The sequence below is a fragment of the Antechinus flavipes genome, chromosome 3, assembly GCF_016432865.1.
Source record: "Antechinus flavipes isolate AdamAnt ecotype Samford, QLD, Australia chromosome 3, AdamAnt_v2, whole genome shotgun sequence".
In the NCBI taxonomy this organism is placed as follows: domain Eukaryota; kingdom Metazoa; phylum Chordata; class Mammalia; order Dasyuromorphia; family Dasyuridae; genus Antechinus; species Antechinus flavipes.
This window is the reverse complement of record NC_067400.1, coordinates 95,735,596-95,752,420: the sequence shown is the minus strand read 5'-3', so window position 1 is coordinate 95,752,420 and position 16,825 is coordinate 95,735,596. Positions and strand designations below refer to the sequence as shown.

The window sequence follows — 16,825 nt, the reverse complement described above, 5'->3', positions numbered from 1 at the left end:
TTCTAGCCATATAGTTTCACATTTCCCCTACATCTTTTTAACTCTGAATCACATTCTACTCTGTAATATATGTTTAGCCTTTTGAGTTTTACCTAATATTCATCAAATTGATAAATTTCCCCAGCTGCATAGTCTCTCCAGGAATTATCTTGAAACTTGCTCTCTAGCTTACTAGGATGTATGTATCTTTATCTACCTACCTACCTATAAAAAACAAAATCAAAAAAGAAAACCTCCATTTTCTTGGCAAAACACCCAATTTACAGAAAACACACAAAATCAGATTTTACTCTCAGAAATCTTTAACACTGATACATTGTGGGAGAAGTCTGAGTTTCAGGTAGAGATCGAGCTAAACTGAACTCTTAAATCCCTTCTAATTAAATGGGCTAATTTACCTCAGTCACACTAGAATTCCTTCACTCTATACTGTCCTGTGTACATTCTCTTATGCATACTCACTTTAATTTCTATTTTACTATTGACGTGGTTTCGATAAGGAAACTGCAAGTCACTCCAGTATCTTTGCCAACAAAACCCCAAATGGAGTTAAAGAATTGAACTAAAAGGCTAAAAACCTTTAACAATGACTTGGATAAATGGGCTTCTTAGCCACCCTATCATACGTATATACATTATGCATGTGTATTTGCATGCATGCATATAAATACATATGTACACGTATACACATATATATTTACATGTGTTTATGTATATATATATATACATATTTTATATAAACAAATGCTGATATTAATATTTAAAGAGCAAGAGTCACTTTCATAATACCTCTTGCTACACCCTTCCATTCCCAGTGACTTTCTTTAGTACAACAACCAGAAAGCAGCAGTTTTCTGCATTTTTGGTTTTTTTTTGGTTCTATTACCCTGTCAACTCCTTTAAATATTTATATCTTCAAACACAATCAGTTTTAATCACAAGTCAGTGCAATTTTTGTTTAGTTAGCCAACAAGCTCCTAAATATTGTTTTTTATTGACAGCAATAAATATTTTAAAATAATACTTTTGTCTCTTTATAGGCTCTCAGTGTCCTTACCTGCAGCCACAAGCAGTGGGTGGGATAGGTGCCCAGGACCACCTCTGGCTCCGTTAGCAAGTTCTCCCTAACTGTTTTCAGGAGAACTTGGAGAGACTGAGAACACAAAACAAAACATCAACAACAAAACAAGAACACGCGGTCCCTGGCGCACACTTTTATGGGTCAGCCTTCTTATGTTCCGGGTCACCCACCGTACCCTGACTCCTCCTCCAGTGCTGTTTAGCATTTAACCACAGGCCAAGGCCAGGCAGAAGCGGGCGGTGGGTCCTGGGTGGGGGTGGGGTGGGGCGTGTTCTTAGAAATGGATCTAATTCAGCCACAAGAACAAACAAGATGGCTGCCATGGCGGAGTGGCCTTGGAGCTAGCGAGAGGGTGGCCGCCAGCGGAGGCGGGAGTAAGCCGGAAGGAGAGCATCCATCTACCTCCCCGGCCTCTTTCAGCCCCAGCACGTCTCCTACAAGCATTCGGGCTGGGGCTGCTGATCCTGGAGCCGCAGAGCTGCGCCCCAAGGCCGGCCGTCGGCTGTGAAGGGACAGGGCTGGGCCCGCACGCTGCTGCCGCCTCCTCTAGGCCACCCTCAGCCCTAGGGACCGAGCACCCTGGTTCCTACTGATCCCTGCCAAACGCCCCAGCCTCAACGCCTCTCCGCCTTCCATCCCCAGACAATAGCTATGGCCACTAAGAAAAACTCCAAGAGTTCCGAATTAGTTTTCGGTGGGAAATACAAGTTGCTGAAGAAGATCGGGGCCGGCTCCTTCGGGAAAATCTACCTGGCGGTCAACGTTTCCAACGGCGAGGAGGTAGCGGTGAAGCTGGAGTCTCAGAAGGCCCGGTCCCCCCGGCTACTGCACGAGAGCAAGCTCTACAAGGCCCTTCAGGGTGGAGTGGGCATCCCCCACATCCGCTGGTATGGCCGGGATAAAGGCTACAACGTGCTGGTCATGGACCTCCTGGGCCCCAGCCTCGAAGACCTCTTCAATTTCTGCTCCCGCAAGTTCACCATGAAAACCGTGCTCATGTTGGCCGACCAGATGATCAGTAGACTCGAATATGTGCACGCAAAGAACTTCATACACAGAGACATCAAACCAGATAATTTCCTCATGGGCACTGGACGTCATTCCAATAAGTTATTCCTTATTGACTTTGGTTTGGCCAAAAAGTACCGAGATACCAAAACCAAGCAGCATATTCCCTACAGAGAAGATAAAAATCTCACTGGCACTGCCAGGTATGCCAGCATCAATGCACATCTTGGCATTGAGCAGAGCCGTGGGGATGACATGGAGTCCCTAGGGTATGTGCTCATGTATTTTAACAGGACCAGCTTACCCTGGCAAGGACTCAATGCCGCAACAAAGAAGCAAAAGTATGAAAAGATAAGCGAGAAGAAATTGTCCACTTCTGTTGAAACTTTGTGTAGGGGGTTCCCAGCAGAATTTGCCATGTATCTCAACTATTGCAGGGGTCTACGATTTGAAGAAGCACCAGATTATTTGTACCTGAAACAACTATTTCGTGCCCTTTTCAAGACTCTGAACCATCAATACGATTATACATTTGATTGGACAGCAATAAAACAGAACATGGCCCAGTCAGCAGCCTCATCTAGTGGGCAGGGTCAGTAGGTCCCTTAGGGATTTCTAAGCATGAAGAGAACAGATGAAATAGAGCAGATCATTGGAGCAGAATTTAAAGCTCCCCAAACATAGAAGTTTAATTTGTAGGTGCACTTGCCAGTGGTTGTGAGCAACCATTTACTTCATGTAAAGAATTTAATTTCAGTATAAACTGGCTCTGGGAAGTTGTAGCCACCATAATTGTGAATATCAACTGAAAGAATGAAACATGGTGTCCAGTTTTTTTTGTTTCATTTTTTTAAGTGAAAAAAATTAAATGGTTGACACAAGTGATGGAGAAATTGTGAATATGCCTTTTTTGTTACCTGTTCAGTTTGAAAATGTACTGCTTTGAGATCTCATTTTTGAAGATTTCATGAACAATCTTTAGCAACAGTTTTGACATTTTGGTAATTGTAAATATTCACAATTGTGCACTTTGAGGGTTTTTCTCTCTGGGGTTTGAAAGTTGTTAATTTAAACCTTTTCAATGACTTCTTTGTGCATGCTAACTGACATGGTAACAACCGAAGATTACAGTTTTAAAATACATGAAAGACTCTGCTTACTGTGCTAGAAACAACAGCATATAAAGTGAAGATTTAAAACTTAAGTGTACTAGATTATCTTTAGGACTCTGCATTAATTCTATAATGTTCTTGGTATAAAAAAGGAAAAACAGCATATTTGTTACAGAAATTTGGTTAAAGTCTTACAACTGAGCTTGTATGCAAGTTGCTTAGATAAATGCAATCACCGTAAACATTAAAAACTATGGATGTAAGTTCTTTCTAAATTCATATAGTAGTAACGTAGGTCTTGGAAATAGAATCAGTACTTCTATTCAATCCTATCTTTAGCTTAGTCAGTTCTTCATCCTGGGGGTAAGAATATCCTTGGATGATACAATAGTTAGCTATTCACTACACAGAATACCAATAGCCCTTTCATATCTCTACTTTTTTTTCCACTGACAGAATTCTAACTCCTATTTTCTCTGTAATGTGTATAACTTTTTAAATAATTCCATTGTCCCTTGTTTCTCTGCATTGCAATCTGTCTTTCACACAGTTGCATTAATAATAATGATATAGATCATAATAGTCTTCCTAAAGCACAGTTCTGACCATATCAGTTCCCTGCTCAAAACATTTGAATGGATTCTCACTGCCTTCAGAATAAAATACACAGTCCTTAACCTGGCATTTAAAGTTTTATACAAATTGACTCTAACCAGTGTTTTCCAGCTCATTTTCACTTTGCATCTCATCATGTATTCCGTTTCAGTCACTGGAGTATAAAATGTTCACCAAATGTATCTTTGCTTCTCTTAGCACTGTACATTCTCTAATACTTTGAATGCCCGCTCTCCATATCTCCATCTGTTCAAATCCTTAAATTTATTCAAAGTACAGTTCATTGAAGACTTCCTGGTATCCACTAAAGTCATCTCTTCTGACTCTGGATGTCTTTCTCCTTTTCTCTTACTTAGCAAGCCCATTTTTTCCACTTTTTTATTTAGAAAAAAATAAAAGAAAAACAGAAAAGGAAAATAAAACAAAATAGAACATTGCCATGGGCCTATCAGAACATCAGAGACAATCAAAATATATAATAATAAATTATCAGTTCAGGAAAGGATATATAATAGTAGACGAAATAGTATTCATGAATATAAATCTTTTCTTTGTTTCCTTGTAGGTTATTCTTTTGTATTTTATTCATTTTTCCCTTTTTGTCCCCCTACTTCCCCTAAACAGGGTATAGTTTATATATTATATCACAGATATGTTTATATATAATTATATAGTTACACACACATTTATAGTTATATTCACCCACAGACCCACACATATTCATATATATATAATATATACATATATACATGGTGCAATATGAATACATATCTATATATACTCAAACATATATGTATATACACAGGCACATATTCATATATATATAATATATACACATATACATGGTGCAATATGAATACATATCTATATATACTCAAACATATATGTATATACACAGGCATTTAGGTATATGCATCTAAAATAATATTAGTATGGCTGACATATAATGTATATTTCTCTCTTTTATTGAATCTTTAAGTTTAACTTTGTCTAAGATCAATGATTACTAGTCGCACTTTTTTTTTCCTAATAAATTCTACTCCTGATCCTTGTTGTGTGTTTATGTATATCTCTTCTTTCCTATCCCAGCTAACTCTTCTGTTTTAATTCTGTTCTTTAACTTGCCTTGCTATTATAACTGAACCTCACCCCAACCATGAATCCCCTCCCTTTTCTTCTTCCCCCATTCTTTGCTTTCTCCTTTCCCCATCCCTTCCTCATTTTTTAGTAGATTTTAGAGGGTACTATACCATTCATGTTATATATACATATATATAGAGAGAGAGTGAGAGAGAGAGAGAGAGAGAGAGAGAGAGAGAGAGAGGGAGAGAGAGAGAAATAGAGAGAGAGAGTGTTGTCTATTTAACCATTTAACCCATTCCCAGTATGAGGAGATTTTCAGAACTATGAGCCCTTCTCCCTTCCCCTCCCCCTAATGCCTCTGCACTGATTTGTATAACATAATTAGTATTTTTACCTTTTCCTGGGCAGTTTTGCTTTTTAGATCATGATCAATTCTGCCCCAGTCTGTCTTTTGAGCTACCTAATTGCCGAAATCAATCTTAAACATATGGTGTACATTTCCAAGTAAAAAAATATAAACATTTTTTCCACATTAAGTTCCTTGAAAATGATCTTTGATATTGGCTCTTATTAAATTCCCTATTGAGTTTGGGTTTGGTTGAAAGAAAGTCCTGAGAATCTACAAATTCATTGAAAGTCCTTTTGTTTTCATTCAATATTATGGATAATTTTGCTTGATATGGTATTTTTGATCACAGGCTTAGTTCTTTTGATTGTCAGTATATATGATTCCAGGACCTGCAGTATTTTATCATGGATTCTGCTAAATCCTGAGTAATTCTAAAAATAACTTCACAGTACTTGAATTGTATTTTTTTTTTTTTTTTTTTTTTGTTCCTTGCAAAATTTTTTCTTTGTCCTGGGGATTTTGAAATTTAACAGTGATATTTTTATGTTTTCCACAAATGATCTCATTGAAGTTTTGATAGGTTGATTTTTTTTTTCCTATTTTCCCCTCATGTTCTATCACTCCAGGATAATTTTCTTGTATTATTATTTTTTTTACATTATTGTGTCAAGGTTCCTTTTTTGGTCACAGTTTTCAGGTAGTCCAATTATTCTTATATTTTTATCTTCTTTATCTGTTCCCCAGATCTGTTGTTTTTCTTATGTTTAAGTTCTGTTCTATTTTTTTCATCCTTTATATTCTATTTTGTTATCTCTTGGTTTCTTATAGCTTCATTGGAATCCCTTGCTCAATTCTAATTTTTAAAGGTTTTTTTTTTTTTTTTAATCTTTAAGACTATCTTTTTCTAGTTGGTTAATTTTTTTTATATATAATTTTTTTTTTAAGTTTTATCTCGGTTTCTCTCACTCTCATTTGATTTTTAAATTCTTTTTTTGAGTTCTTATATAAAGCCTGGGTAGGGAGCCTTTCAACATCACTCCTTAGGGTAGAAGAAGCATTTTTTTTTTACTTTAGTTTTCTCCTCTGAAGATGAATCGCAGTCTTCCCTATTCCAGTTCTTTTTTTTTTTTTTTTTAACATAAGAATTATTAGTATAAGTATCTCTAATATTGGGGAAAGGGGGTGGTTCCTCTGGCTTCACTTCAGTTCTCTCCTCTGACCTGGAACCCCAAACCAAGAGCTCCCTCCTCTTGCCCACAGGAGTTGCTTGCAGCCAGCAGCATCTCTGCCCCACTGCTTCTGCCCTCATGGGCATGCTGGTTCCTTCTCGCCAGAGCAGTGTCTGTGCAGCATAACTGGGCCTGACATTCCTAATCAGCCAGGTTCCTTCAGTCTTCCCAATCTCAGGTTCTGAATGCACAGTCTGCCATATGAAAGTCTCTGGTTCCTGCGGAGGCTCCAGCCATACCCAGCTTACCCCAGGGGTCCTCACCTGGTGTTTCTGGGGAGATAGCCTGGTGATGTTTGCTGCTTTCATGGGTTAATCTCAGGCCTTAAGTCTTTCTTCAGATTTTCTTGGGTTTTACCAGTTCTGTCCCAAATCTTGATTTTTTACCATTTTATGCTTGCCCTGAGCTGCAAATTTGTTCATTATGTGGAAGAAATAAGGAGAACTTGAAACTTACCAACCAACTCTGCTATCTTCCCCAAATCCTTCCAAGCCCACTTTTTTTTTTCATTATATTTTGTTATCCATATGTTTTTTCTTTCCTACATTAAACTAAAACTATTTGAAGTTTGGGGCTATGTTGTTATTCATCTTCCTATCTACAGCATCTAACATGATGCTTTATACATATCGAAGACTTACTATTTGTAGAAGTTTAATGAATTGAGTTGAATTTGTTTACAGCACAGGAGTCTTTTTCCTATGAATATGAGATTCTCTTCCCCCACAATCCTGTATTAACTGTGAAAATGTAAAAATTGAGAGATTTTACTTTTTCCCAAGTTATTTAGGTCTATCCAGTAGTAGCTAATGTTTGCTTTATGCTGCATGATAAAAAATTATATTTTAGATATGTGTATTAAATAATAATAGACCTGTCATAGTATTAATACAATGTCATTATTATGGGCTATTTGGTTAGACATTTTAAAAAGTTTTTCTTATACATAATAATACTGTTCATATACTAGAGATATACATCCTTTAATTCTCCTTTTACGATTTTTATCCCATTGTCTTGATTTCATTGACTTAACAGTTTTTGCCACTCTTCAAGTCAATCTTTTTTTAATTTATTTACAGTGACTAAAAGGACTATATTGATGTTTATGGGGTTCCTTTGATTTCTTGGGTCAAATGATTACAAGTTGATTGCTAAAGACTGGATGGGAACATCAAATGATTACTTTATTCATAAAGATTACTTAAATAACTGATAGCAAATGGTCAATTTAATGTCTTCCATTCATTTTAAGAAGCAAATCAGATTAACTACTTAGTACTCTGATCCTTTGTCCCAGATTCATTATGAAGATGGTTGAGGACCAGAAATGAGGAACATATAATTCTATTAGTTCATCCTTGTTATTGTTTTACAAGTCCAATAAAAGTGAATCATTAATGATAATCAATGACATTTTTAAACTATCATTCAAAATAGTTATTAAGGCTTAGAGCATGCAATATTTTACTAATTTTGCTAATGTTGGAAAAAATCCTGGCCAATAATAATATAAAATAAAATTCAGAGAAACCAAATTTGACAATCCTATTCATGCTCAACCTATATTTAAAATATCAGGACTTAGCATAATGTTGCCTATGGGGTATCTTTCATAGTTCTACACAGTAAGTTAGAAATCCTTGATTAGGAACACTGATCTAATTGGAGGGAAATAACATGAGGTCCATGATTTTAAAAGTCGATAGCTTTATTTTAATAAAATTGATTTTCTTTATCAAGTCATGCATTTTAGACTTTTAAAATCATTATCGTAAGAAGAGTTCTATAAACATCATTAGACTACCAAAGGGGTCCATCATACACAAACACACACACACACAAAGTTAGGAAATCCTGTTTTAGAGTGATCTCTTGGGAAATCAGTCATATGCTTAATTATTTGGGTGGAAAGGAAATAACATAAAGAGTTTGGCAACATCATTGTGACAGTTATGAATAAGATGCTATGTAATGTTTACAAATCTAGAGAATGGTCAAAGACAGAAAAAAAAGTGAAGAAATAATGAACATTTGGTAAATAGTGATGTTCATTTTTGTACTATGCTAGTTTACAAAAATCATGAGATTTTAGACCTTTGAACTTTGCTTATTTGGGTAATCACATGTATAAGCCAAGAATAAAGATGATCAATTAATGAAGTATTTTGTTAGCCCAACTACTTCCAATGTCCAAAAGGAAGATGTCTTGTGATATTTAAATCAGAGACCATAGAAATATGTATGTACTGAGTCCTACCAAGTATGTTAGCACAACATCCAGGGAAGAATTATCGTCAATATAGCTAGAGTATTTTTGCCCTTGGAAATTAACTGTCATGATTGGACTAAAAAGTAGTTAGCTTGGGGTTATAACTACTAATGTTAAAGGATTATTTAGGGGTGATAATCTCTTTGACTCCAATTCCCAGATTTCTTAGGGAGGTATTTCAGTGTGAGAATTGCTTTTATAGTCATAACAATTATTTTTGTTTTAAAATTGTATATTGATAAATATTTTTGTCAGAACAGAAACTTCTCAACTGAAATTCACATAAACTTTATTATATATTTCTCCCTAACAGTCAAACAAATCTGAATGATAATGAGTATAGTTGTCTGTGGTTGTTTGTACGTGTCACTTTCGGTTTTTATAGTTTACTGTTAGTAGAAAGTATGTGTATTTTATTTTTTTTTATAATTTAGTACTGTCATTATACATTATAATTGGTTGAGCATTATTGTCTCTTAGCATAGACTTTATTTGCATTGTTCTAATCACTTCATATATACATACATACATTATTTTGCCTTTAATTTCTTCACTCTATCACTTCATGTGGATCTTTCCATATTTAAATCATCTTATTTTCTTTTCTTACATTGCCATAATTTCCCCTTGCATTTATATTTTTTCAGTCATTGTTTCATCATTAGATTTATTTGGTTTCCAACTTTTTATCACAATTTATACTACTCTGAATGTTTTTGTATCCTCTGGGTCAAAAAAGGTAGAAATAATTTAGTATTATCTTCTCTTGCATAATTCTAAACTCTATTCAAAGACAGTTAAACCAACTGACAACTCTGCCAACATTGAATTAGTAGGAATCCAGGAATCTTACATGACCTCCTATCCCCAGGAGCTCTGCTGGAAGAACTGTTGGGAATTTCTTCTTCAAGTAATCTCTCAGGTGAGTTTGTATTCTTAATCTCTAAGTCATATTCTTAGATAAACTAAGCAGAATGAAGGAAACTTCTTAACCTTAATTCTCAGATGAAAGAAAATTAAGGAATGGTACTAGACAAAAAAATATTAGGTCCTTGTTGTCTAGTATATCTCTGAAACTCCTTTTATTCCTACTATCAAGGAAGAACACTTTCAGAAGAAAAGCATAATCTGCCAAATATTATACTCTCATGTCCCAGGAGAAAGGGATTTCATATAAATGATGTTATAATCTTTTTTTCATGTCTCCAATTTGCTTAAAGTCAGTATGGATGAGTCTGCATTACATATGTAATCTGCCTGCTAAAAAAGTAATTACCCTTGGTATGAATACTAGGATTTACCTGAGGACCAGGAATTCTCTGGTCTAAGGGAAAACCACATTTAATTTCAGTGGCATTCTCCTTTGTTATTATTCCTAAAGGAGGGATAATTGCTAACATATTGATCTATCTTTTCCTTCAGGTAAATTACTATATATATCTTTTTGTGTATATGCTTTGCATGGCTTATATGGTGCTTTGAATTAAAACTTTTTAATTTTTACTCAGGGATTAATGGGACATCATTTTATTCAATTTAGATTCTATTTAATATGTTTGGTTGTATTATGTTTTCTGTGTTTTTTTTCCCTCCCATCTTTATGCTTTCTACTAGTGATATAATCATGGCATATCATTCCATTAAGTAAAGAATATCAAGTTGAAGTTCCTCTGAACCTGGATTTCTTCTCATGAAAAAAACAAAGGCTCTGACTGTTTTCCATATTTAAAAGGAGTAAGTTACTTTGTTTCTTTTCTTACTACATCTACTCTCCCACTTTTCAGGAAAGATTTTCTTTACTTCTGTGAATACTAACTCCTTTTTTGGAGGACCAGAATAAAGGGTCAACATGAGTGAATTATCCTGCTTTTTAGGCTCTTGTTATCTATTACCATAATACACAGCACCAATAAATAAAAGTGTATTGACCCCTTCCTTCCACAAATTTCATGTTCAAAGATAGAATCATATATCTGCTGGGGAGAAGCAAGAAACATTTTGCTGTTGTTTTCCCCTCAATAGTACCAGTTTACATTTACCTTAACTTACTGAAATCCCACTGACATCCTTAATGAAAAACAATTATTTTACTGACAAAATTTAAATAAAATAGGTATATGCTCTAAATCTTCCTGAGTCTAACTAATCATTTTAGTATATTTGTAAGCTGAATTCTACATGAAAGCTAGCAAGCTCCTATCTCCATTGTTAGAGATTTCTCTACATGTAATTGGGTCATTTATGTACTATGTTGATTGCCTATTCAGTCTTTACCTTTCCATCCCTTTCTCACAACATCACATTTTATGTATTTGACTTAGCTATGTGCTAGTCAAACTTGACTCGTGTTTAATGTCTAAATTGTTCTTAATGCATTTATTTCCAGCATGTAATTTGGTGGGAGAGTAGGCTGTGATAAATCTACAAAAAGCTGCTGTCTGAGATTTCATAACAATTACATAATCTTAGAGTTGGAAGGAATTTTAGAGGTCATCTAGCCCAACCCACTTATGTAGATTCCTTTAATAGCAATCTTGACAAGTGGTCTGAATATTTAAATACCACCAATAATGGAAAATTAGCTCATGAGGCAGCCCATTCCATCTTCATAGAGTTTTAATTAGCAAGTTCTTTCTTATATTTCTTTTTATAGCCTATTCCCTCCCTCAATAAATTATATTCTCCCCCACATACACACACCCATAATCTGCTTCCCACTTATCTTTTCTTGAAACATGATAAATAAGTCTCATTTCTTTCTATAAAACAAACCTCAAATATTTGAAGCAGTCTATTCTAGCCTTCTCTTCTCCAGGCATACCATTCTTGATTCTATCCAATGACCCTGTTATGGCATGATTTCAAGTCTGATCACTGCTATATCTATCCTCTTTCTGACATATTTCATTAGATAAATATCTTTTCTAATGTACTATCAAAAATGAACACCTCTATATATTTTGTGTTGACTGATATAGAATGCAATAGTGTTAATTTATTTCCAAAGAGTACCTTCCCAATTTTATATTAAATGTCATAAGAGCAATCAAATAAGCACAACTAATTTTATTAAATGCAGGAATTGAGCTATAAGAGAAGACTGCCTTTTTCTTGGTGGGGGTAACTGTATTTGTCCAAGCATTTTGCTATGGAACTATTTTTTTTTTTTTAATCCTTAGATCTTAAGAGTGCTAATGTGTTATTAAACTATTAATAGGCTATTCTTCTCTACTTCCAGTAAATCTCTTGTCTCCCTCTCTGTCTCCCTCTCTCTGTCTCTCTCTGTCTCTCTCTCTTTCTCCCTCATCCTCTCTTCCTCCTCTCTCTCTTTCAAGATACATGTAAACCTATTATACCTTAAAATGAAAATGCATCTAATACACAAAAATAAAGTTACTTTGGGGATCTTAAAAGTCAATGCTGGTAATCAAATAAATTACAGTAAGACAGATTCTTTGTCTATATCAATCAAACTTACTGAACAAGAAGCTTCAAAATATGTGGCTACATTGGTTTGATAAATCCTTTATGATCCTATACATTATGTCACCCTCATCCTCAGTAGAAGAAAATATAGATGGTTACATCCTGGAGGTCATTATTAGATAGAAAAGTACATGTCTTTTTGGGACAGACTGAAGATCACCTATATGACTTTTTCAATAATTATTATTCTTCCTCAAACAGAAAAGTTCAACAAATCTAATTGGTATATTGTCTATCTTACATTTTAGTCTTCTCTTTCACAGAGAGAAGGGAAGACCAATGCCATGATTGGTTGATGTATTAATCAGAGTTCTTAGTCTTTCTCTGTTATTTTCCTATTTAGTTATTATAGTCATGTGTAAATCATTCTTCATTCTGAGTGGGTTCATATAATTCTTTCCAAATTATCTAAATTATTCAAAGGAGTAATTGCTGGCACAGAAATCCCAATCAAGTTTGCTTAGACCCAATTTGTCTTTAAGTTCTTTTCTATTTAGAAGTGCTAAAATAAATGAGTGTGTAGATATGTGTATACATACATACACACACACATATATAAGCAAATTATATATTTGTACATGTACATGCATAAATATTACATGTGCATCTATATATGATTTATGTATGTACATATATATGTAGAAGTACATATGATCAATTTTTGATTTTACAAATGAAATCCTTCTCTCAGATTTAATCAAACTAACTGGTGACTCTCATATCCTATATGATTTTAGCATATAGACTTCCTCACACTTAACAATTAACCCCTTGAAAGGGACTAGTGAAAATAAGAGTACATTAAATATTAGACATTTTAGAAGGGAAGTGGTTATCAAAAGGCAGAATAAATAGTTTTTACTTCCAATAATTATTATGAGTAATAATAATTACATGATTATTATTTATTATAATAATAATTATTAATGGTTTTATCACTTCATTCTTCTACCTGTGATTTGAGTGAACTGGAATTAATATCATTGCAAGTATGGTGTAAAAAGTTCTGTTTATGAATCTGTACTTGTCCTACCACATGAAATTGTCAAAATATAATCTTAGTTAATTTAATTAATATATTTTTGAGGTAAAAATCTGATTATAATTACCTCCTATTACCCCCATTTTAAAGTGAAAATATATTTTAAAAATTATGTCATTAAAAATTTAATTTGTTTTTGGATTGTTTCAGGAATGTCCAATTCTTTATAATCCCATTTTGGGTTTTTCTAGGCTACAATACTGGAGTGATTTACCATTTCCTTTTCTAACTGATTTGAAAGATGAGATCATTGAGGCAAACAGAATTTGCCCAAGATCACTTAGGTAGGGCAGATTTGAACTCACGGAGATGGGCCTTCCTGATTTCAAGCCCAGTATGTTCTCACTGTGTGCTATCCAGCTGCCCAAAAATTGGAAAAAAAAAAAAAAAAAATCAATGTTCATCCTGTTTATAAGCTAGCAAATGAAAATGAATTAATTTCTCAAAAGGACAAATAGGATGATGACACATAGAATCTAATACTTTATCCAAGCTCATGTGTCTATGTCATTCTTAATAAGTAGGTGATTTGGAAAATTAGATGAATTTTTCATAGAAAAATATAAATTTAGGATGATCTAAAAGCATTAAGTCTAACCAATTATAAACAATAATTCTTCTGACTCTGAATAGCTCAGCTTTTTTTTTTTTTTTTTTTTTTAATCTTGCTAGGGTTTATCTTCCCCTCCTTCCCTAGCCCATAGCATTGCCTCTCTACCCATAATCCTCAATGCCATTTCTCTCTCACCAACACCCTGAGTCTCCCAGCCCCAGTATGTAATACTTTGCCTCTTATGTAGTGTCCAGGTCTCCAAGTCATTCCCAGGATTTCTATCTTTTCAGCAAGCCCAAAACAAGTTCTTTCTTCCACTTTCAGGAAATGCTTTATATATATATATATATATATATATATATATATATATATATATATATATATATATATATATATATATATAGTCTTCCACAATTGGAATGTAAGCTCCTTGAGCTCAAGAACTGTTTTCCTAGCTCCTAAAAACAAAGCATAGTGTGAAAAACATAGTAAGTACATAAAAATCTCTCTCTCTCTCTCTCTCTCTCTCTCTCTCTCCCCATCCCTGTTTTTCTCTGTTTCTTCTCTCTCTCTTTCTCTCTCTCTCTCTCTCTCTCTCACACACACACACACACAAACACACACACACTCAGACATAACTCTTTTAGGTAGCACTACCTGTTCGAAAGTTGTTTAAGACTAAATTTGCCTCTTTCTGGTTTTACCTTGTGGAACTAAACAAAGCAAGTTTCTTCCCTCTTACCCATGCATCTTTCAGGTTTTGGAAGCAACTATCCTGCCCCAGCCGAATCTTCTCTTCCATAGAATAAACTATTGAATACCTTGAATACCTTCAGCACCTCATAATCTTGATATTCTTCAACACCCTAGTTGTCTTTGCTTAGATACTCTTTTTGTTTCTAATATTTTAACATTTACAACTAGCAACACTTTCCTATGTCTGATCAAATGATGGAGTGCAATTTTTTTTTCTCTCTTTAGCATGAATACTATATTTCTCTCTATACTAAGAAGAATTGAAGGGCGCTTGATTATTTCTAACAAATCAAAAGAAGTATCCACAATGATAGTGGGGATAGATTCTTTGAATATTAAAGTAGTCATTATGAAATTGACAACCTTTTCCTCTGGGGTGAAAAATATGCTTCCAATTTACCAATAAGTCAACAAGACTTTATTGAACCATGTCACTCTGCTAGATATAGTTGAGGTAGATAAGAAAAAGATTTTGATATCATTGGAGAAAGGCATGAAGCTTCTCAATAAGGATCTAAGCTAAATAACAGAAGCACATACTTATTGACGCAGAAGGCCAAAAAAATCTATTTTTTTTTTTGTACAACAAAACATAAGGAAGTTTTCTCCTATCCCAATTAAATGTTATAACTAAAATTTCTTATTATAGTGAAACAGCATAATTTGTATTTTTATGTTATAAACTGATTGTACAGACTAAAATGACCTTAATAGGACAAATAAGAAAAAATGTGGTGGTGAGGGGGGAAGTGGTTAAATAATAGAGGCAAAAGAATTAACTGGAAGTTTTCTCTTTCTTAGCAATCATTAGGCAAGTTCAAGAATGTTGATAGATTGAGAGGTTTGGAGATCAGAATTGCTGAAAAATATACTGTTAACCACAAGTAAATGGCTTCCCAGAATGAATCTTTTCTTTTATTGTCTACTGAGCAATTGTTCTTCAAATTATACAATAACTAAATCAATTCAAATTATACAATGGTGAATGTGTGTTTCTTTATTAAGTTGTTCTGTTTTTCTCAGGTAGAATTTATGTTAAATGATGTAATAGTTACCATGGGAACTGTTCTGTAATGAAGGGATTCAGATAAAGCTGAGAGCTGGTGAAAATCATCAGATACTGAAGTTCTATTTGTTCCCAAATAAATAAATTCATTATTAATTAAGAACCCATCATGGTAAGTAGACAAAAGTGCAAAAATGACATTTAAAGGGAAGAAGTATAAGTCAGTATGAAGAACTTTTGACCATATTTAATCTATTAAAATAAAATTATAAAAAAAAAAAAGCATCTTTGGGGAGGGGAGAAAAGCAAATTTTAAGGAATAACATTCTGTCTTTAATTGAAGCTACAACAATATACCCATTTTATAATCCAGAAAACATATTGTACTTTCCCTGTTATTTTCTATCAATTTGACTACAAGTCTTGGAACAACTGATGTTAGAGCATCCAAAATAGTGGCTTTGTGCTTTAAGGGGAAATTCTCTGAGTTAATGACAAAATAATCATGTTTGGCGTTTGACCAAAGGCTAGATTTAGATACTGCCAACTATGAGCCATTATGTCAGCTTTTGTTCTAATAATTTCAAAAATTGACTTTTATAACTAATATTTTATATCCATCATAAACAAAGTATTCCTCAAGATGCTGTGATTGCTTTATTCCCAGTGCTTTCAGCATTTTCATATTATATATGGTTGATTGGAGTGTTTTAGAGATCATAGATATTTTTCCTCTCAGCCTAGTATGTCCCTTGTATTCAAAGGAACAAACAATTATTAAAGGAAGAAATAGACCAGCACAAAGAGTTAGGGGATGGTAGCACCAGATTTGCTCAGTATGAATTTTAAGCAAAATAATGCCTTTGAAACAAGTTTGTCATAGTAAGGGAGGTTTCTGGAAAAAGTGATTCATTAGTGACTAATCCAACTAGCTGTACTGATCTTTTAGTTTAAGCTTGGCTTGATCTTTGTTCATGTCTCATATGCCACCGTACCATGCCTGAGCAGCTGGCCTGACTGACAGCTGTCAACTGTCAAGAGGCCATATGTTGTGACAAGTAGTTACAGACTTCATACTGCTCAGAAGCAGTGATACAAATGCTTAGCCCGAGGAGATCATAGACTGCAGTTTGAAGAAATGGGGATACTTCTGGCCAATCAGAGAAGATAATGAAAACTCCCTGACCATAACTGTCAGAAACAGTTACAATATAGGGTGGGGACATTGACAAG

General features: G+C 34.2%; 1 protein-coding gene and 1 long non-coding RNA gene across 2 annotated transcripts; both read left to right on the top strand.

The window, feature by feature from the left end:
- The first annotated feature begins 1,415 nt into the window (after positions 1 to 1,415).
- Positions 1,416 to 3,288, top strand: LOC127557805 (casein kinase I-like). The gene has a single exon (XM_051991108.1). It carries the CDS (start codon positions 1,733 to 1,735, stop codon positions 2,687 to 2,689), a length of 957 nt encoding a protein of 318 aa, XP_051847068.1. The 5' UTR covers positions 1,416 to 1,732; the 3' UTR covers positions 2,690 to 3,288.
- A 6,260-nt stretch (positions 3,289 to 9,548) lies between these two features.
- Positions 9,549 to 15,565, top strand: LOC127557804 (uncharacterized). Its single transcript, XR_007952631.1, has 3 exons — positions 9,549 to 9,671; positions 10,364 to 10,483; positions 15,388 to 15,565. It is a non-coding gene; the product is annotated as an uncharacterized LOC127557804 (long non-coding RNA).
- The last annotated feature ends 1,260 nt before the right edge of the window (positions 15,566 to 16,825 follow it).

What these genes read in the sequence shown, in the direction of transcription:
- LOC127557805 (XM_051991108.1), top strand. Translation starts at nt 1,733, where the DNA reads ATGGCCACTAAGAAAAACTCCAAGAGTTCCGAATTAGTTTTCGGTGGG.